Source organism: Oryx dammah, unplaced genomic scaffold (assembly GCF_014754425.2).
Source record: "Oryx dammah isolate SB20612 unplaced genomic scaffold, SCBI_Odam_1.1 HiC_scaffold_9, whole genome shotgun sequence".
NCBI classification, from domain to species: domain Eukaryota; kingdom Metazoa; phylum Chordata; class Mammalia; order Artiodactyla; family Bovidae; genus Oryx; species Oryx dammah.
Window position 1 is genome coordinate 27569128 of NW_024070193.1, and position 23321 is coordinate 27592448.

A 23321-nucleotide genomic window follows, 5' to 3' on the forward strand; every position below is an offset into this window, starting at 1 on the left:
GAATGTAAAGCAAAAAGGAGTCTGAGACAAAAGACCAGCTGAGCTGGACTGAGGCGAGAAGTCGGGGAATAAACTCCCTACCAAGGAAATAGATGAAATCCAATTCTCTCACGTTCAGAGCAGAGAAGTGCTGGTATCTCCTCACTGGACCATGGGGATCCAAGACAAATCTAGAAACAGATCTTGAGGGGGAAGGATGATGGATTCAGGCATTCATCACAAACAAACAGGCCAATTCCTAACTGGCCTAGTTTTGTTTAAAGATTGAAGTGTATTTTAATAAATAAAAGAAGCATATATTGACACCATCAAGCCCTTATGAAATCATTTACCACGATCCTGTCATTTAATTGGAAAACACAGATCGTATTTCTAAAGACAAATTCACAACTGACTCCTAAAACTAGCAAAGCTTCCTGGAACGTAAAATACTGCTAACTTGTAAAAAAGAAACCCTGTTCATATTCGATAGAACACAAAGAGGGAGGGGCTTCCATAAGTGCATCCTGTATCCAGGATAAAGGTTTTTGTGAAAAACTTAATCCCCGATGTTCTTTCAGAAAAGAGAGACATAGTAAGAGGTGCCCGGTAGCCAAAATACAAGTTTCACATTCCTTTAGGAGTTAAGGATTGAGGAAAGAACGCACAGTGAAGGGGAAAACCAAGCAGGGGGCTGACCTAACAGAGAAGAGAGTGATTAAACAGCCTGTGAGTGTCAGCCTGGAGTGCACACCGAGTAGGCCTGTAAGCTGAGACAAAGGACTCAGAAATAGGATTCCATTAAAATAACTCTTGAGAACATCTGCCCACTTAACTGAGTCTTGTCTCTGCAGGAAAATAAGTTTGTAGGAGGAATACATGTTGTTTTTTTTTTCCTGTTACCAAGTACCATAATATATTTTAAATGAGAAAGTTATCTTGTCACTTCTATTTTTAAAATGAAATTCTTTAAAAAGCCCCATGCCTTCCTGACTTAGGAAAACACAAAATATCCCTATCTCCAAGCTGCTGAGCTGTAACAAATTTCTGGTTTTATGCAGGAAAGGAAATTTTAAAAAGACAGTGATGCTCCCGTTTTATGGGAGCGGCTAGTACTTCCTAAGTTCTCTTCGGGGGACAGTGTGGCGAGGTGGCTAAGTAGCTAAGGAAAGCTGATGCACTGTCTGTCTTTATCTCTCTGTTGTATAAAATAGATGGATGTTTTTGGTTTCTTGCCCTTGTTCCAAATAAATATTACTCTAAATACATATTCTGTTTTCTTTAATACATAATTATTTAGAGAAGCCCACCTTCAAATAAGACTAAGAGGCTCACTTCTCTATAGCTGGTCTCTCCTTTGTTGATTTATTTTGATTGTGTTTACAAACAGTTAAGGCTTTTCTAAAGAAAAGTGTGTTTCTACACTGACACTATGGACAGAAAGGTTTAAGAAACATCTTCCCCAGGATATGTGTCCTCTGGAAAATGGAAACAGTCACAAGAACATCAAAACAAGAAGAGGTTTTGATGTATTTCATCTTTAGCTCTTTTGCTCTTACCTGTGTTATTTTAAGACACCTGACACGTTCCTTAAATATTAAGCCATTGATTAACTTTTAAGAAAGGTAGGTGGAAAAGCCTGCCAATAGATATGCCTAGAATTCAAGAAGGGAAGCCATTAGAAGCTGACCCAGGTAACATGCATAAAAGCGGTAGTGGGAAGACTATGATTTTTTTTTTTAAGGAATCTTTTACTTGTTCACACATTTCACCTATGACCCAGTATTGTTATTTCCACAGAGTACACAGTGAGGCTGTGGATGAAGATATACACACTCCTCTGTAATCTAAGATGCATCTAAATGCTACCTCGCACAAGCACATCCACACACAGCAGAGACCTCGAAGGCCGGGCTTCTCAACCTTGACACTCCTGACGTTTGGAGCCATCTAATTCTTCACTTCAGGGGTACAGCCTATGCGTGTTAAGATATTCAGCAGCACGACCCTCTCCCCCTGCATAAAGACCAAAAGCATCTCCAGGCATTATCACATGTTTCCAAGCTACAGAAAACCAGCCACAGTTGAGCAACAATGGTCTCCGGTCACATACAGTTATGATCCAGATGTCCTCAGCCCAGAATGAGAGGCTTTGCTAGTTCATCAAACCTCATCAAAGCTTTGCCGGGTGAAAATACAGCTCACTCTAATATCATGTCAGCTCTAGTCCTGTCTCCCTTCTTCCCCACTGAAGGTAATTCCACAAGTCTAACATCTGCATGTTTCTCTGTCCCCTACAGACCCTGGGCTCACCATGACACCTAGGCTGACAATCCATCTGACCTGTCAAATTCAGAGAGCACATTTTGCCTTCTGAGAAATCTCAGGGTATTTGATATGAACTTCACTCACAGCATTTCCTACCTTTATTATTGGCAGAGTCTGCTTCATCCACTCGCCTTGAATACAAATTCCCAGACGGCAGGCAATAAGTCCAAAAATTTGATTTGCTCTCAGACCTTTACTATCACAGGCCCTGTGTACACCTCCAGATTTGTCTTCAACCATTTCTGAGCCAGACGAGCTGCCTCCACTTCCCAAGGCTGCCCCCGCTCATTCTCAGGTGCTCTACACCCCCGCCCCTCCTCCTACATAGTAAAGTCAGACTCATGGCTCCTCATGGGTACCACCCTTGACCCCTTCTCTATTCGCCAAGAGTCCTTCATTTACTAGACTTTAATTATCCATCTTGCTTATTATTAGCAAACTCTGGGTTGAAAACAGGACTTCCAGCATCTAGGACTTGCCAGGCACAGAAGAGCTAAATTAAAACTAGATAAATGCACACACATATCCTTCCAACTTTCAAAGTGCTTTAGTAAAGGATACTTCATTGTCACTTAGCTGACCAACACCGAGAAAAACTCAGAAAACTGCTTCATCGTTCAGGTGGCACAGAGAACACAGCTAGGAACAAAACCTTGTGAACTCACATCTTAAAGACAGACCCCACATCTCACCACACAACCCACAATTCACAAAAGACATCTTCAGGACACGCAGTAACTCTTATCCTTAACCAAGCGAAGCCTGACATCTCAGAAAAGGCACTGGGACATCACTGAAAGAAAGGGAAAAAACCTTTGAAAAGTAACTGTCTTCTAGTCCTAGGCTTTTGTCTTATTAAGCTTTTATAAACCTGATGTTTAGAGAGCATTCAGTTTGACAAAATAAATTAAGCTTTATTGTAGTACACATTTATCTCATTTTATCATAAAACAATCCAGCATTATCTCTATAGGGCTATATTTTGATAAATGTGTAGAATACAGTTCCTACCACAAAACAGCCTTGTCTATGCCAGTAGAAGATGCAAAAGTAAGAATGCTTAACAGCTAAATAGTTTCTGTTTCAGGATCCACGTAATCATCGCTTCCATCAAATAATTCTTCATTCCTTCTCCCAAATCCCAAATGTGTATTACAGACACATTTCAATAATTCAGGGGGATTTCGTAAGTTAATTATAACAAAGAAAGCTTGATGGGAGGAAAAAAGAGCTATTTTTAACTACTAAAAGCTGTGCTTTCCCGGCAAAGCAACAAAAACACTAGATAAGTATCTGTGGTATGGATTAACAAAAACACATAAAGATAGTCCAATGTCTGTACCAAAATTAATGCTCCTCTTCTCGCCTTTAATTTAAATGTAAATTCAAGTAAATTTTATATTTTAGATCCTCTCTATCCTTATTGACAAATAAGATAAAAGGAAGGTATCAGCAGACACTAAGTCTCCCCACGTGCCAGTTAGCAGCATGATACTGCATAATTATTATAGGATAAAGATTAAGCAGGTAAAGCTAAAAAGCTAGACTCAAACACATTCAAATAAAGAACAGAAGATCAGAGACATATGAGAACAGTCATACATCCTAACTAGAGTCTAAAGTACAACTTCTAACACTGCCTCCGTGACTTTGAGCCCATGAACAATGACCGAACACCGACTATTTGCCAGGCAGTGCTCGTGCAGGAGACACAGATGTGAAGACACACAGTCCTCTCTCTCAGGGTTTTTGGATGCCCTGGCCACCAAATGTTACACTAAGCTTACACAATGGCATAAAGCTTATCCTGCACTGCCCAACACAGAAGCTTCAGGTCCCACGTTCCCACTTAAATACACTCGCGCATCTGGAATGCTCTGGAGGCTCACATGCTTAGTGGCTCCCAATCGCAGTGGACACCCGTACATGATGCCACTCAGAGATGCAGATGTACAGAAAGAACACTTGCATCAGCACAGGAAGTTCGGCTGCACAGACTCCACTCTGAGACCAGACAATCTGTCTCCACCACTCACAGGCCCTCCCCACCAAGGCACTCACGTAGCCTGTGAGCATGGTTCCTTTGCCACAGACGGAACCAAAATGCCTTTCAGCAGGAGAACAGCTAAATAAATTACAGCCTGTCCTTATGAAGGAATGCTGTGGAGCAATTAAAAAGAAAACAGGTCAACAGGCACTAGCACACAAAGATCTCCATAACGTAGTACGAACAGGAGTAATGCACACCGAGTTAAGAAACAGCCCCTGGGCTATCCGTTTGTGTGACACACATTCATTCCAAGATCGACCACGTTTTCTACAGACCTGTTTTAAATACACAAGTATATATATTGACCAAACAGAGAAATGTAGTTACCCAGAGAGTAGAGGCCAAAAAGGATTTTCCCACATATCAAACGTAAAACAAGCTAGTTTACGGTAAGGGATTAGCATTTCCTTTACTAAGAGACAGATGCTAATGGGAACTACTACCTTATCTGTACTTTCCAGGCCCCAGTAAAAGTGCTTTCCGAATTGTAACACATGATTTAGACATACAAGATTTTTATATTCAAATATCTCAAACCAGATAAAGTATGAACACAGTTTATGTACTGATTCATGACTTCCTGTAGACATGTAAAATCTACAGAGGTCGTGTTTGGTCTGGATGAAATGGCAGACAACTGACACTCCGCTCTTGAAGGGTTCACACACAAACTCGCTTATTCCAAATCCCAGGATAGAGGCAGCAGCTTGCAAAGTGCCCCGTCACATGGGAAGGAAATTCAGGGACTACGTTTAGGACGCGTACCAGAGAGGCAAGCCTCTGGTATCACCTCCAGGGACAGAAGTGCTGACAGGGACTGTTTTCTTTAACCCTCTTTTTACCTAGCTGGCCCAGCGCTGCTGGGCGGCATTTCTGCAGCCCCATCTACCGCGCTAACACTGTGCCCCGCCCGGCCCCGCCGGGGTCAGTCCCTCCCAAGGAGACCCCCCACTCCCTGGTGGGCCACCTCAGCGCCCAGGGGCCCCTGCAAACCAGCTCCCATTCGGGGAACTCCGCACACCGCACTCTCACAAGAGTCGTGATCAAGCCTCACAGCCAGTTGTCCCAGAGACCAGTTTTATACCCAGGACGTGCCATAAACAGTCCTGGCCAACCCACGCAACCAGCCAGCCTGGGCGTCAGCCCTGCTCACCAGTGTGTCTGCAGCAGTAGAGACTCAGCCCTAAAAGGAAGGTGCACGCGGCCCACGCCGGTGATTCCGGTGTCTGGGGGATGCAGGGTAAGGGGGAAGACATATGGGACCTGAGCCCTGGCACCCTCCTCTCTGCAAGCCAGGAACACTTTTCTCCAGGGCTCTGGTTGCCAGAAGAACCGGGCTGGGGCATGGAGAAGTGCTGCCGCCTTGTGGACATTTCCTGTATTAACAACTTTAAACCCAGTGTTTTTCTGACACTTCGTATTCACAAGGTTTGTGGGGCTGTAAAGCACACTGCTCTCAAGAAATGTCCTGGGGTAGGTAATCGAAAAGCATTCAAAACATGGAGGACTTTCACGAAGGCAATTTCAAGAGGTAAATTTAACAGAGCTTTTTTTTTTTTCTTAAGCACATGAAAAGATGCTCCACATGGCTCATTATTACAGAACCAAAATCAAAACTACAACGAGGTATCATCTGCCACTAGTCAGGATGACCAACACCAAAAACCTACAAATAATAAACGCCAGAAAAAGCATGGAGAAAAGGGAACCCTCCTATGCACTCGTTTTGGGAATGAAAATTGATAACAGCCACGATGGAGAACAGTATGGAGGTTCCTTAATAAACTAACAAAAGAAGTACCACATGACCACTCCTAGGCCCATATGGAAACAAAAACCATAACTGGAATTGGCGCGCATGCACGTAAATGTTCACTGGAGCACTGCTGGCAAAACCCAAGGGGTGGAAGCAATGAGAATCTCCATCCAGAGATGAACAGATAAAGAAGATGCGGTACACATATACAGTGGAATATTCCTCAGGAATAAAACCCAATGAAAACGAGGCCTATTCCAGCAACATGGGTAGATCTGGATATAATCATCCTAAGTGAAGGAAGTCAGATCAAGAATGACAAAATGGCAATGGTACCACTGATGCCTGCAACCTCAGAATCAATACACACGTACTCATTTGCAAAACAGAAACAGACTCACAGTCATAAAAAACAGACGGCTGCCCAAGGGGCAAGGTGGAGTGGGAGGGAAGCATAAATTAGGAGACTGAAATTAACATATACAGAGTAATATATTTAAACTAGAAAATCAACCAGGACCTACTGTATAGCAGACGGAACTTCCACTCAACACACTGCATTAAGACGTATGGGAAGAGAATCTGAAGAAGAAGAATTGATATATGCATAACTGAACCAGGTTGATGTATACCAAAAGGAAACACAACATTGTATGTCAATGTCACTCCAATATAAAACAAAAATTAAAAAAATAAATGCCAACGATATAGGCCTTGGACCCCTGGCCTGGCGTCAAATCCTTGGAGCCTGAGCCACCATGAGTCCCAAGGCTGGACCGGGTTGGAGCTGGGGAGGATGTGGCAGCAAATAAGCCCCCTTAAACCTGAAGTGCCTGGTCCCTGTGGATGGGACCCCGATCTCCATATCCAGATGCGCCCTCCTACTCAAGCAAACCCAGTGCTCTCAAACGATGCTGACCCTTTGCGCTGGGACCTTAAAGAAGTCCCCTGACCTCCAACAACCCCAGTGGTGGGGCTCCCACCAGCAGCCTCCTTCCTGGCAGTCCTCCCACCTAAGTACCACAGCACACTCAGCATCACAGTTAGGGGAGGGCTTGGGATTTCTGTGGGGAGTGCAAGTTAAGGGGGAAGAAGTCATGAGACAACTCTGGAACAGATTTTCTCTGGGGCTCTGGTTGCCTAAGTGGGGCCAGAGAAAGTGCTGCCGCCTTGTGGACTTCTTCTGTAACAGCAACTTGAAAACCAGGACTTCAGTTTAGTTCAGTCTCTCAGCCGTGTCCGACTCTTTGCGACCCCATGACTCTTTGTGACCCCATGAATCACAGCACGCCAGGCCTCCCTGTCTATCACCAACTCCCGGAGTTCACTCAGATTCACGTCCATCGAGTCAGTGATGCCATCCAGCCATCTCATCCTCTGTCGTCCCCTTCTCCTCCTGCTCCCAATCCCTCCCAGCATCAGAGTCTTTTCCAGCAAGTCAACTCTTCGCATGAGGTGGCCAAAGTACTGGAGTTTCAGCTTTAGCATCAGTCCTTCCAAAGAAATTCGAGGACTGATCTTCAGAATGGACTGGTTGGATCTCCTTGCAGTCCAAGGGACTCTCAAGAGTCTTCTCCAACACCACAGTTCAAAAGCATCAATTCTTCGGCACTCTGCTTTCTTCACAGTCCAACTCTCACATCCATGCACGACCACAGGAAAAACCATAGGCTTGACTAGGTGGACCTTAGTCGGCAAAGTAACGTCTCTGCTTTTGAATATATTATCTACGTTGGTCATAACTTTTCTTCCAAGGAGTAAGCATCTTAATTTCATGGCTGCAGTCACCATCTGCAGTGATTTTGGAGCCCAAGAAAATAAAGTCTGACACCGTTTCCACTGTCTCCCCATCTATTTCCCATGAAGTGATAGGACCAGATGCTATGATCTTCGTTTTCTGAATGTTGAGCTTTAAGCCAACTTTTTTACTCTCCTCTTTCACTTTCATCAAGAGGCTTTTTAGTTCCTCTTCACTTTCTGCCATAAGGGTGGTGTCATCTGCATATCTGAGGTTATTGATATTTCTCCAGGCAATCTTGATTCCAGCTTGTGCTTCCTCCAGTCCAGCGTTTCTCATGATGTACTCTGCATAGAAGTTAGATAAGCAGGGTGACAATATTCAGCCTTGATGTACTCCTTTTCCTATTTGGACCCAGTCTGTTGTTCCATGTCCAGTTGTAACTGTTGCTTCCTGACCTGCATACAGATTTCTCAAGAGGCAGGTCAGGTGGTCTGATATTCCCATCTCTCTCAGAATTTTCCACAGTTTATTGTGATCCACACAGTCAAAGGCTTTGGCATAGTCAAGAAAGCAGAAATAGATGTTTTTTCTGGAACTCTCTTGCTTTTTCCATGATCCAGCGGACGTTGGCAATTTGATCTCTGGTTCCTCTGCCTTTTCTAAAACCAGCTTGAACATCAGGAAGTTCACAGTTCACATATTGCTGAAGCCTGGCTTGGAGAATTTTGAACATTACTAGCATGTGAGATGAGAGCAGTTGTGCGGTAGTTTGAGCATTCTTTGGCATTGCCTTTCTTTGGGATTGGAATGAAAACTGACCTTTTCTAGTCCTGTGGCCACTGCTGAGTTTTCCAAATTTGCTGGCATATTGAGTGCAGCACTTTGACAGCATCATCTTTCAGGATTTGAAACAGCTCAACTGGAATTCCATCACCTCCACTAGCTTTACTGTTTGGGGATGTAAAGGACACCTGCCCTCATGTAATGTCCTGAAGTAGGTAATTGAAAAAGAATTCACAAGACAGACCTTCAAGAAGCCAATTTCAAGAGGTCAATTTAACATAACCTTTTTTTTTTTTTTTTAAGCACACAGAAAGATGCCCACATGCTCATCATTAGAGAAGTGCAAATCAAAACCACAGTGAGGTGTCAGCCCTACCGGTCACAACGGCCGTCACCATGAAGCCTGCAGACAGCAAATGCCAGGGAGCACACGGAGAAAGGGAGCCTTCCCATTCTGGTTTTTGGGTGTTTTTTTGTTTTTTTTTTTTTTTTTTGAGTGTAAATTGGTAATAGTCACAATGGAGAACAGTATGCAGGTTCCTTAAAAAAATAAAAACAGAGCTACCACACGACCTAGTAATTCCACCCTTGGGCCTATAGGCAGAGAAAAAGTGGAAAAGATGCTTGCATGCCGACATTCACTGCAGCACTGTTTACAATAGTCACAATGGGGAAGCAGCCAGTATGTTCATGGACAGATGGACGACGAAGAAGATGCGGTACAAAGTTACAATGGAGCATGACTCAGCCATAAAAAAGATGAAAGAAGGCCACTGCCAGCAACATAGATGGAGCTAGAGATGGCGGTACTAAGTGAAGGAAGTCAGAGAACGACAAATAGCCTACAGGATCACTTATGGGTAGAATCTAAAAATCAATGCAAACGAACTCATTTGCAAAGGAAAAACAGTGACCCACACCTTAGAAAACAAACTTACTGTTACCAAACAGAAAAGGTGGGGCAGAGGGAGGGATGAATGAGGAGGCTGAGATGAACATATACCCATTAATATATATAAACAAGTTAATCAATGAGGACCTACTGTATAGTACAGGGAACTCGAGAGAACACTGTAACAACCTAAATAGGAAAACAACCCAAAGAAGAATAGATATAGGCCTATGTTCACTGAATCAAGTTGCTGTACACTCAAACGCAAGATTATAAATCAACTATATTCCAATAGAAAATAAAAAGATTTTTTTAATGGCATCAATATTCGCCTCAGGCCTCAGGTACCTGGCCTGGTGTCACATCCCTGAAGCCTGAGCTGCCTTGGGTCCCAAGGCTGGACAGGGGTGGAGCTGAGGGGCCTGGGGAGGGATAAGCCAGCAAATGAGCCCCCTCAGAGATCAAATTGCCGACATCTGCTGGATCATGGAAAAAGCAAGAGAGTTCCAGAAAAACATCTATTTCTGCTTTCTTGACTATGCCAAAGCCTTTGACTGTGTGGATCACAATAAACTGTGGAAAATTCTGAGAGAGATGGGAATATCAGACCACCTGACCTGCCTCTTGAGAAATCTGTATGCAGGTCAGGAAGCAACAGTTACAACTGGACATGGAACAACAGACTGGGTCCAAATAGGAAAAGGAGTACATCAAGGCTGAATATTGTCACCCTGCTTATCTAACTTCTATGCAGAGTACATCATGAGAAACCCTGGACTGGAGGAAACACAAGCTGGAATCAAGATTGCCTGGAGAAATATCAATAACCTCAGATATGCAGATGACACCACCCTTATGGCAGAGAGTGAAGAGGAACTAAAAAGCCTCTTGATGAAAGTGAAAGTGGAGAGTAAAAAAGTTGGCTTAAAGCTCAACATTCAGAAAACGAAGATCATGGCATCTGGTCCCATCACTTCATGGGAAATAGATGGGGAAACAGTGGAAACAGTGTCGGACTTTATTTTTCTAGGCTCCAAAATCACTGCAGATGGTGACTGCAGCCATGAAATTAAAAGACGCTTACTCCTTGGAAGAAAGGTTATGACCCACCTAGATAGCATATTCAAAAGCAGAGACGTTACTTTGCCGACTAAGGTCCACCTAGTCAAGGCTATGGTTTTTCCTGTGGTCATGTATGGATGTGAGAATTAGACTGTGAAGAAGACTGAGCACTGAAGAATTGATGCTTTTGAACTGTGGTGTTGAAGAAGACTCTTGAGAGTCCCTTGGACTGCAAGGAGATCCAACCAGTCCATTCTGAAGGAGATCAGTCCTCGAATTTCTTTGGAAGGACTGATTCTGAAGCTGAAACTCCAGTACTTTGGCCACCTCATGTGAAGAGTTGACTCACTGGAAAAGACTCTGATGCTGGGAGGGATTGGGGGCAGGAGGAGAAGGGGACGACAGAGGATGAGATGGCTGGATGGCATCACTGACTCAATGGACGTGAATCTGAGTGAACTCCGGGAGTTGGTGATAGACAGGGAGGCCTGGCGTGCTGCGATTCATGGGGTCGCAAAGAGTCGGACACAACTGAGTGACTGAACTGAACTGAACTGAACTGAAACCTAGCATGCCTGGTCCCCTGTGGACAGTGAAAGTGTTAGGTGCTCAGTCGTGTTTGACTCTTTGCCGCCCCATGGACTGTATTCCGCCAGGCTCCTCTGTCCCTGGGATTCTCCAGGCAAGAATACTGGAATGGGTTGCCATGCCCTCCTCCAGGGGATCTTCCAAACCCAGGGATTGAACCGGGGTCTCCAGCACTGCAGGCAGATTCTTTACCGTCTTAGCCACCAAGGAAGCCCTATGGATGAGACCCCCTTCTCCAGATCCAGGCAGGCCCTCCTACAGTTCAACCAAACCGAGGACACCCAAAGCACAGTGGCCCCTCTGGGCCAGAAGAGCTCTAAAAAGTCACCTGACCTCCAAGTCTCGCAGTGCTGAGGTCCCCACCAGCTATCTCCTTCCTCAGAGACCCCCACCTAATAAGGACAGCACCCTCAGCATCACAGTTCTGACAGGGCTGAGGATCTGTCTGGGTGGTGGAGGGTAGCGGGGGAAGAAGTCATGAGACAGGAGCCCTGGCACAGCGTACTCTATAACCTACAAGCCAGGAACATGACTTTCTCTAGAGTTCTGTTTGCCCAAGGAACCCGACTGGAGCATCAGGAAGTGCTGCTAAGAACTTCCCTGGGGTACAGTAGATAGGAATCTGCCCGCCAATGCAGGGGACACGAGTCTGATCCCTGGTCTGGGAAGATACCACATGGCGTGGAGCAACTGGGCCCGAGCGCCACGGCTACCAAGCCTGCACTCTAGAGCCTGTGCTCTGCAGCAAGACAAGCCGCCACAGTAAGAAATCCAAGCCCCGCAAACGAGAGTAGTCCCCGCCCTCTGCAACTAGAGAAAAGCCGATGCAGTGACAAAGACCCAGCACAGCCAAAACTAAATAAATTAATAATAAAAAGTGCTGCTGCCTTGTGGACATTTTCCATAACGACAACTTTAAAATCGCGGCTTATTTGGCTTAAACGGTAAAGCGTCTGCCTATAAATATGGGAGACCTGGATTCGATCCCTGGGTTGGGAAGATCCCCTGGAGAAGGAAATGGGAACCCACTCCAGTACTCTTGCCTGGAAATCCCATGGACGGAGGAGCCTGGTAGGCTACAGTCCCTGGAGTCGCAAAGATTCGGACGCAACTGAGCGACCTCACTTACGGGCACTGAGTCCGGCCAACTGAGCGACTTCACTTTCACTTTTCACTTTCATGCCTTGGAGAAGGAAACGGCAACCCACTCCAGCGTTCTTGCCTGGAGAATCCCAGGGACGGCAGAGCCTCGTGGGCTGCCATCTATGGGATCGCACAGAGTCGGACACGACTGAATCGACTTAGCAGCAGCAGCATATACGCAAGGCCTGAGCTATAAAGGACATCTCTCCTCAAGAAATGTCCTGGAGTAGGTAGGTAATTGAAATCAAGAATTCAAAACAGGTCAGACCATCAGGAAGCCAATCTGAAGAGGTCAGTTTAACGCAGGCTTATTTTAAAGCACAGGATGCTCCACACGGCTCATTATTAACCATCTGAAAATCTAAACAAGGTGTCACCTTGCACTAGTCAGAGCAGCCATCATCAAAAAGCCCACGAAGAATAAATGCTGGGGAGGCTGTGGAAGAAAGAGAACCCTCTTCCTCCACTCTTAGTGACGATGTAAACTGGTATAGCCACTATGGAGAACAGTATAAAGTTTCCTTAAAAAACCAAGAATTGAGCTAGCATGTGATCTAGCACTCCCACTCCTGGGCATGTATCCACAGAAAACACTAATTCACAAATATAAATGCACTCCAAGTTTCACTCCAGCACTGTTTACATTAGCCAAGACAGGGAAGCAATCTAAATGGCTATCGATAGGTGAATGTATAACAAAGATGCTGTATATACACACAATGGAATATGACTCAGCCATTAAAAAGACAAATAATGCTATTTACAGCAACATTTACAGAAAAATAATGCTATTTACAGCAACATGGATGGTAATGGCAAAGTAATCTCTCTGCTTTTCAATACGCTATCTAGGTTGGTCATAACTTTCCTTCCAAGGAGTGTTTTATTTTCATGGCTGCAATCACCATCTGCAGTGACTTTGGAGCCCAGAAAAATAAAGTCAGCCACTGTTTCCACTGTTTCTCCATCTATTTGCCATGAAGTGATAGGACCAGATGCCATGATCTTCGTTTTCTGAATGTTGAGCTTTAAGCCAACTTTTTCATTCTCCTCTTTCACTTTCATCAAGAGGCTTTTGAGTTCCCCTTCACTTTCTGCCATAAGGGTAGTGTCATCTGCATATCTGAGGTTATTGATATTTCTCCCAGCAATCTTGATTCCAGCTTGTGCTTCTTCCAGCCCAGCATTTCTCATGATACACTTTGCATAGAAGTTAAATAAGCAGGGTGAGAATATAGCATATTGAAAAGTAGAGATATTACTTTGCCACCAAAGTTCCGTCTAGTCAAGCCTACGGTTTTTCCAGTAGTCATGTATGGATGTGAGAGTTGGACTGTGAAGAAGGCTGAGTCCGAAGAATTGATGCTTTTGAACTGTGGTGTTGGAGAAGACTCTCGAAAGTCCCTTGGACTGCAAGGAGATCCAACCAGTCCATCCTAAAGGAGATCAGTCCTGGGTGTTCACTGGAGGGACTGATGCTGAAGCTGAAACTCCAGTACTTTGGCCACCTCATGTGAAGAGTTGACTCATTGGAAAAGACTCTGATGCTGGGAGGGATTGGGGGCAGGAGGAGAAGGGGACGACAGAGGATGAGATGGCTGGATGGCATCACTAACTTGATGGACATGAGTTTGAGTGAACTCCGGGAGTTGGTGATAGACAGGGAGGCCTGGCATGCTGCAATTCATAGGGTCACAAAGAGTCAGACACGACTGAGAGACTGAACTGAACTGAACTGAACTGGATGGTACTGGAGATTATCAAATAAAATCAGAAAGAGAAAGACAAGTATCATATAATATCACCTCTATGTGGAATCTTTTTTTAAAATGCTAATTAATATATTTATTAACTTATTAGAGTAAGAACTTAATGGTTCCTAGGGTGAACCTATAGATTGGGAGTCTGGGATTCACATGTACACACTGCTATATTTTTAATCTGTAAATGTATTTGTTACAAGCATATGTCCCAAAACATGAGGTCATTTTAAAATGATTAAATATATATACATATGTGTGTCATATTTAATATATAATGACATGTTATATATATAAGTTCAGAACTTTTTTATTGAGGTAAAACAAAAATTACACACTGCTGTATTAAAATAGATAACCAACAAGAACCTATTATATAGCGGCATGGAACTCTGTTTAGTATTCTGTAATAATCTAAATAGGAAAAGACTTTGGAAAAGAATAGATACATGTATATGTATAACTGAATCACTTTGCGGTACACCTGAAACACAATACTATTAACTACACTCCAATAAAAATAATTTTTAAAAACAACAGAAAAAGCACATACATTTCAAGTGTCATGGAACACTTTCCAGGATAGATCACATTATTGCCATAAAACAAGTCTCAATAAATTTAAGATGCTTGAAATCAAGCATCTTTACCAACCACAAAAGTATGAAACAAGAAATCAAATCACAAGAAGAAACCTGGAGAAAACACAAAGATGAGGTGATGGAATAACATGTTACTAAAAAAAAAAAAAAAAAAAACACACACACACAATGAGTCAATGAAGAAATCAAACAGGAAATCAGAAAATATCTCAAAAATAAAAATAAAATACAATTTTCCAAAATCTCTAGGATACAGGAAATGTAGTTCTAAGAGGGAAGTCATAGTGATACAGGCCTACCTCAAGAAACAAGAAAAATCTGAAACAACCTAACTTACCATCTAAAGAAATTAGAACAACAACAAACACAGCCCAAAGTCAGCATAAGAAAGAAATGTTAGAGCAGAAACAAATAAAATAGAGACCAGAAAGAAAATAGATAAGATCGGTAAAACTAAGAGCTGGCTCTCTGAAAAGATAAACAAAATTGATTAACCTTTAGCCAGACTCATCAAGCCAAAAAAGAGAAAGGGCCCAAATAAATAAAATCAGAAATGAAAGAGAAGTTACAACCGACACCACAGAAACACAGAGAATAGTAAGAGATTAGTACAGATAATTATATACCAACAAACTGAACAACCTCAAAGAAATCTAGAAACACGTCCTTCCAAGACAATCAAGAAGAAATAGAAAATGTGGATAAATTGATTACCAGTATTGAAATGGAATCAGTGATCAAAAAACTCAAAATATAAGTCCAGGACCAGATGGCTTCACAGATGAATTCTATAAAACACTTAAAGAAAGAGTTAATACCTATTCTATTCATATTATTCCAAAAATTTAAAGAGGAAAGAATGTTTCCAAACTCATTATCCTTATACTAAAACTACAGACCAAAACTTAAGACCAAAACTCTACCAAAAAAAAAAAAGAAAATTACTGACCAGTGTACGTAGTGAACATAGATGCAAAAAATCTCAACAAAATATTAGCAAGCCTAATTCAACAATATACATTAGAAGGACCATGATAGTGGTTCACTCAGTCACGTCCAACTCTCTGCAACCCTATGGATTGTAGCCCACTAGGCTCCCCTGTCCATAGGATTCTCCTGGGAAGAACACTGGAGTGGGCTGCCATTTCCTTCTCCAGGGGATCTTCCTGAGCTGGGGATCAAACTTGGGTCTCCTGCACTGGCAGGCAGTTTCTTTACCAACTGAGCACCAGGGAAACCCTAAAAGGACCACATGCCATAATTAAGTGGGATTTATTCCAGGAATTTTAGGGTGATTCAATATCTGCAAATCAACGTGATATACCACATTTACAAAATAAAGGCAAAAACTGCATGATCATCTCAACAGATAAAGGAAAAGCACTTGACAAAATTCAACATCCAGTGGCTTAGAAGCTCACAACAAAGTGAGTATAGAGGAATACACCTCGCATAATAACAGCCACATACAAGAGACCACAGGCAAAGGTGAAAAGCTGAGCGCTTTTCCTCTAAGATCAAGAACAAGACAAGGATCCCTACTATCACCACTGTTATTCAATGCAGTATTGAAGTCCCACTCCTACGAGAAAGAAATAAAAGTTATCCAGATTAGAAAGAAAGAAGCAAAAACTGTCACTGTTTGCAGATGTTACAATAGTATGTATTTTTAAGAAACCTTAAAGACACCACCAAAAAACTTAAAACTGATCAAGGGATTCAGTAAAGTTGCAGGATACAAAAATCAATATACATAAGTATACTGTATTTCTATAAACAAAGTATCAGAAAGAAAAGTTCAGAAAACGATCCCACATGGGATAAGTCAACCTCATACACCACTGGTGGGAATTTAAACTGGTGCAGCCACTATGGAAAACAGTATGGAGATTGCTCAAAATACTAGTGTTAGAACTACCATATGATCAAGCGATCCCATTTCTGGCTATTCATCCAAAGAATAAGAAAAAACTAACTGGAAAAGAAATATGCACCCCTATGTTCATTTACAATAGCCAATGTATGGATAAAGAAGATGCTAGATATAGATGTGTGTATGTGTGTGTGTGTGTGTGTGTGTGTGTGCGTACTCAGTTATGTCCAGCTCTTTGCAACCCCATGGACTGCAGCCCGCCATGCTCCTCTGTCCGTGGGATTATCCTGGCATGAATATTGGAGTGGATTGCCATGCCCTCCTCCAGAGGATCTTCCTGACCCAGGGATTGAACCCACGTCTCCTGCATTGGCAGGTGGATTCTTTACCACTGAGCCGTGTGGGAAATCCCTATACACACAATGGATTATTACTCAGCCATAAAAAGAATGAAATTCTGTCATTTGCAACAACGTGAATGTATCTAAAGGGTATCATGCTAAGTGAAATAAGTCAGATAAGGAAAAAACATACGATTTCACTTGTATGTGGAATCTATAAAATAAAATAAATGAACAAACAAAACGGAAAAAATTTCAAAGATACAGGAAAAAAAAAAAAAAACTGGTGGTCTCCAGAGGGGAGAAGTATGGGAGGTTAGACAAAACAGGTGAAGAGAATTAAGAGGTACAAACTTCCAGTTATAAATTAAGCCATGGGGATATAATATACAGCATGGGGAATACAATCAGTAATACTTTAATAATTTTGTATGGCAACAGATAGTTACTAGACTTACCATGGTGATCACTGTGTAATGTATATCAATGTTGAATCACTATGTTGATCACTTAAAACTATCATAATACTGTCAACTATTATTACTATCATAATAATTCAACAAAAACAATAAAAATCTACATGATTTTTATTAAAAAATCAAAAATCTACAGAGGCAAGCAAACACTGCTGTTACTTTTTGAAATGAATCTATGATTAGTGAAGATGAAATAATTCCCTGCTATGCTAACACTCACCAAGCATCAGCCAATGCGGAGAGATATAAATAAAAGATCCCGTTCCCATCTTCAAGCAACTTGTAGACTAACAGGAAGACAAACATTCAGCAAGTTTTTACAACAAAATGAGATCCATGTCAGGAACGGAAAGTATGGTGAGATGCAGAACATATGGATTTGAAAGAACAGGCATCAGCTGGACAAATGTGTTTTGAGGGGACAAAGGCAAAGATTCAAGTAGTGGTTACAGATGGGTGAAGTGCAGAGATGAAAGAGAACAGAGAAGACTCCAGTGTGGCTAGGGTACAGAGGTGGAAAGAAAAAAGACAAAACCAGATTATGCAGGGTTTCATCAGCCACACCAACAGGGTAAGGACTTTAGATTTCATTTTAAAGACAGTAGAAAGTCACTGAAGTAAGGTTTATTAATAATTATGAGAGTGACATGATGAATTCTATTTCCATGGAAAGATCATTCTGGCTACTGGGTGAATGTTGGAACGCTAAGATAGTAAGCTCTGCAAAATGTGACAAGGCTCTTAGACTGTGGAGGGGACAGCAGAGTACAGAAAAGTGACCTGATCTGAGCAAGAACAAGGAGCAAGTATGATTTGGGCTCAATAATGGAGAAATGCACATATTAAAGTGTTCATAACACTGTACAGGAGGTGGTGAGCCAAACTGCTGGACTCAATATGCCAGCAAATTGGGAAAACTCAGCAGTGGCCACAGGACTGGCAAAGGTCAGTTTTCATTCCAATCCCAAAGAAAGGCCATGCCAGAGAATGTTCAAACTACCACACAGTTGCACTCATCTCACAAGCTAGCAAAGAAATGCTCAAAATCCTCTAAGCTAGGTTTCAACAGCACATGGAATGAGAATTTTCAGATGTTCAAGCCAGATTTAGAAAAGGCAGAGGAACTAGAGATTAAATTGCCAACATCCATTGGATCATAGAAAAACTAAGAGAATTCCAGAAAAACATCTACTGCTTTATTGGCTATGCTAAAGCCTTTGACTGTGTGGATCACAACAAACTGTGGAAAACTGTTAAAGTGATGGGAATACCAGACCACCTGACCTGCCTCCTGAGAAGCCTGTATGCAGGTCAAGAAGCAACAGTCAGAACTGGATATAGAACAACGAAGTGGTTCTAAATCAGGAAAGGAGTATGTCAAGGCTGTATATTGTCACCTTGCTTATTTAACTTATATGCAGAGTACATCATGTGAAATGCCAGACTGGATGAAGCACAACTGGAATCAAGATTGCTGGGAGAAATATCAATAACCTCAGATATGGAGATGACACCACCCTAGTGGCAGAAAGTGAAGAACAAAAGAGCCTCTTGAAGGTAAAAGAGGAGAGTGAAAAAGCTGGCTTAAGACTCAACATTCAAAAAATCAAGATCATGGCACCCAGTCCCATCATTTCATGGCAAATAGATGAGGAAACAATGGAAACAGTGACAGACTTTATTTTCCTCGGCTCCCAAATCACTGCAGATGGCAGTTACAGCCATGAAATTAAAATATGCTTGCTCCTTCGAAGAAAAGCTCTAACCAACCTAAACAGTGTATTAAAAAGCAGAGACATTACTTTGCTGACAAAGGACCATATAGTCAAAGCTATGGTTTTTCCAGTAGTCACGTATGGAGGTGAAAGTTGAACCATAAAGAAGGCTGGGCACCGAAGAATTGATGCTTTTCCACTATGGTGTTGGAGAAGTCTCTTGAGAGTTTATTGGACTGCAAGGCTATCAAACCCGTCAATCCTAAAGGAAATCAGTCCTAAATATTCATTGGAAGGACTGATGCTAAAGCTAAAGCTCCAATACCTTGGCCACTTGATGCAAAGGGCTGACTCATTAGAAGATACCCTGATGCTGGGAAAGACTACAATTCCTCACCAGAAACCCTGGAGGTCAGGTGAGTCACGAAATGCAGGAGGAGAAAGGGATGACAGAGAATGAGATGGTTGGATGGCATCACCGACTCGATGGCCATGAGTCTGAGCAAGCTCCGGGAGATGATGAAGGACAGGGAAGCCTGGCGTGCTGCAGTCCACTGGGTCGCAAAGAGTCGGACACGACTGAGCAACTGAAGAACAACAACGACGACAACAAAACTGTTCCAGCTGGAGAGCCAAAATTAGCAATTTTAAAAAAAAATGTTAAAGCTCCTCATTCTTTTTTTAACCCACTCCAGTATTCTTGCCTGGAGAATCCCATGGATGGAGGAGCCTGGTAGATTACAGTCCACGGGGTCGCAGAGAGTCGGACACAACTGAGCGACTTCATTTCACTTTCACAATCCTTTATCTTTAATCCCCAAATCCAAAAAGCTCTGAAAATGGCAAGAATTTCTTTATGATGATAGCAATACCTGACTTGAATTAACATGAGGCTCTTCATCTTGGCTTATCCCATCCTGCATGAATATTCATATATTTCACAGCATAAATATTACTATCTGTGATTATGGGGTGCAACTGAAGATGACTTCAGGACTGTTAGCTAATAGATGGTATATGTACTTTTTTACCTTGAGAAAATCTGATGAAATCTGCATTTGGCAACTCACCTGACCTCCAGGATTTCTGGTGAGGAACTGTAGTCAGGAAACATTCCACGTTCACCCTCCAGCTTGAAAGGTGGCTAAGATCGTGCTGATACAGACCACGGGCATGCATACCACATGAGTACGCTATACAATCTATAAATCTGTGTCTGCCTTCGGTAGGGGAGTTGGCACGCGTAAGTCAGCTATTGTTGTCAACTGTATAATTCCAGAGATAAGAATAGGTGTGTGTGTTTTAACCACTTACCTTTAGAGATGCATCCGGTAAGACGGGAAGTGTTCATTTTCACAGAGGTTCCATGCCACTGCGGAGAAACAGCTACAAGACTTACCTCATGTGTGTGTTCCCCTGGGGACTACACTTGTGTCTAACAAGGTGTCTGCTGGAAGGAGCCAGGGGCATCAAAAGGAATCAGTCCCAGGCCTCCATCTACAACCATCTATCCTCATTCATTTTTCTAAACTACTGGCACAGTACTCAGCTGGGGGATGTGGAAACAACAAATAAATGATACATGATCCCAGACTATTCTCAGGGAACCTGCTCCAAAGATGTCTCACAAATAGTAAACTAGAAAAAGAAAAGAGAGTATTAGTCTGTAACATTAAAGAGGAGGTGAGAAAACCAGATTGCTAACTTTTTGAGCAGCGTTTGAGAGCAGGGAGAAGAGCATGTCTGGGGAGGTAACTGCTCCATTGGATGATATTTGAAGAGACAGCCAGGCAAGAAGAAATCAAACCATATCTCCCTAACTGTCCAGTAAGAGAACTCCTCATTGGTTCCTTTTGAGAGACATCATTAATGCCTTACTCATCAAGAAATGTGTAGGGTTATACTTATGCTCATTTTTATTTAATTTTACTTTTCCCCACGCTAGGTCTTCACTGCTACCCACAGGCTTCCTCTAGTTGCAACGCACACCAGCTTCTTGCTGTGGAGCATGTGCCCTAGAGCACAGGCTCAGTAGTTGGTGGCATATGGGCCTAGTTGGGGGGTCCTAGGGAATCCTCCCAGGCCAGGAATCAAACCTGTGACCCCTGCACTGGCAGGCAGATTCTTAAGCACTGTACCACCAGGGAAGTCCCTTTATGTTCATTTTTTAAATGACACTGACGTAGTTGACCTAGGTGCAGCCTACTTTTCTTTGGAGTTGCAAAGACAATAAAGCAAGAAGGTTCTTATAGTGTTAGGTCCTTTGGCAACATTAGGGAAACTGACTGTAAAGGTCTTACCTTCAACACAAGAGGGCTGAGCCCGAGTCGTGCCAGCAACCTGACCTGGGAAGCAAGAACACTTGACCGTCTGGGATCGCTCCTCTATGCGGTTCTTGTTACAGCACCTGTGCACTGCAACCACCTCACAGGTCCCTTGCTTGATTTGCTGGTGACCTGGTGGATAAGAGGGAAACAAAAGAGACCCAGGACTGTTAGGAAGAAATGGAACTACCAAGAGGATCAACGACGCCACAACTACAGCTTTCCAATTCCATGTACTGTATTCATGAATCTATGTAACTTTTTTGTTTGGATGTAACCTTAAACTTAGATAAAGGTAACAAAAGAATAGTGGCATGAACTCCTATGAACCTGCAGTAGACAGAGATTTGGCTTCTGGGACCTTTAGTCCCCTGGTATCATACCCATGGCTATGTTATGTTATTTACATGGCAGAGAGATTTTGAAGCTGTAATTAAGATTATTAATTGGTTGAGTTTCAGAGAGGGGATTATCCTCGGTTACCTATGTGGAGCTAATGTCATCATGTGAGCCCTTCAAAGCAGAGAGAGAGAATCAGAAGGGGAAGTCAGGTTGAAAATCTGAGGAGGGCTCAAAAGCATCACTGTTGGCTTGAAGACAGAGGGGCCAAGAGCCAAGGAAATGGAGACCTCAGTCCTACAACTACAAGGAGCTGAATTCTGCCAAAAACCTGGATGTGCTTGGAAACAGATTCTTCCTTTGGGACCCCATAAAGGAATGCTGTCCTGTTGATGCCTTGAATTTAACCCAGAGAAACCAGCCAAGCTGCGCCAGTCTTCTCATAGAAACAAGCCACTAAATTCATGGTCATTTGTCAGAGGAGCAATAGCAAACTGATAGAAGACCTTTCACCAAGATACCCTAATCATTAACATGTGACCCCATTTGCTTCACTTTCTTTCATATATTTTTTCTGAGCCATTTAAGAGTAAGTTGAAGACATGACATTCCTTCACCCCTAAGTACTATGTATTTCCCAAGAATAATTAATTAACTCTGACATAATTAACAAATTCACAAATGAACGTTAACATAAAGCTGTTACATAATTGACAATCCTCAGTTCAGTTCATTGCTCAGCCGAGTCCGACTCTTTGCGACCCCATGGACTGCAGCACGCCAGGCCTCCCTGTCCATCACCGACTTCTGGAGCTTGCTCAAACCCATGTCCATTGAGTCGGTGATGCCATCCAACCATCTCATCCTCTGTCGTCCCCTTCCCCTCCCCTCTTCGATCTTTCCCAGCATCAGGGGCTTTTCTAGTGAGTCAGTTCTTCACATCACGTGGCCGAAGTAATTTCCCAAAGATTGTCCTTCAGAGCAGTTTTCCTGCTTCCTCAGGATTTCACTTTAGTCTTCTCTTGGCAGAACTATTCCTCAGGCTTTATCTTTCACAACTTTGACATTTTTAAAGAATATAGTCAGTTATTGTGTAGAATGTTCCTCACTTTGGATCTGTCTGATGTTTCCTCCCAATGAGAGTCAGGCAATGCACTTTGGCAGATTACCCTAGAAGTGATACTGTTCTTATCAGGAGGCACTTAATGTCCATTTATTCCGCTACCGGTGCTGTAACTGTTAATTACTTGCTTAAGGTGGGGTCTACCATGTTTCTCCATCTCTAAAGGTATTATTTTGCCCTTTGTAATTAATATGCATTTCAAGGGGAGATATATTGAAACAATGGCAACACCCCCTTCTTCATCAAACATTCACCCATTTTTAGCATCCATCGATGATTTCTATCTGAACCAGTTATTAACACGATGGTTGCATAACTGATTCTATATTAATGTTCAAATTCTCTGAGATTTAGACAGGAGGAGACCCTTCACACTGGCAGCTCTGTCATTTTGACATATCCCCATTACTCTTTGAGTTCTTACTAACTTTCTGGCTCAAATGGAG

The 23321-nt window shown here is 42.7% G+C and overlaps 1 protein-coding gene across 2 annotated transcripts in view; it reads right to left on the reverse strand.

Moving 5' to 3' along the window:
- Positions 1–23321, reverse strand: part of TAFA4 (TAFA chemokine like family member 4) — a 179521-nt gene that overhangs the window by 12149 nt on the left and 144051 nt on the right. For both annotated transcript variants that reach the window (XM_040247221.1, XM_040247220.1), the window contains exon 4: positions 21390–21545. In XM_040247221.1, coding sequence (XP_040103155.1) covers positions 21390–21545 — 156 coding nt within the window. The remainder of the gene's footprint in view (positions 1–21389; positions 21546–23321) is intronic.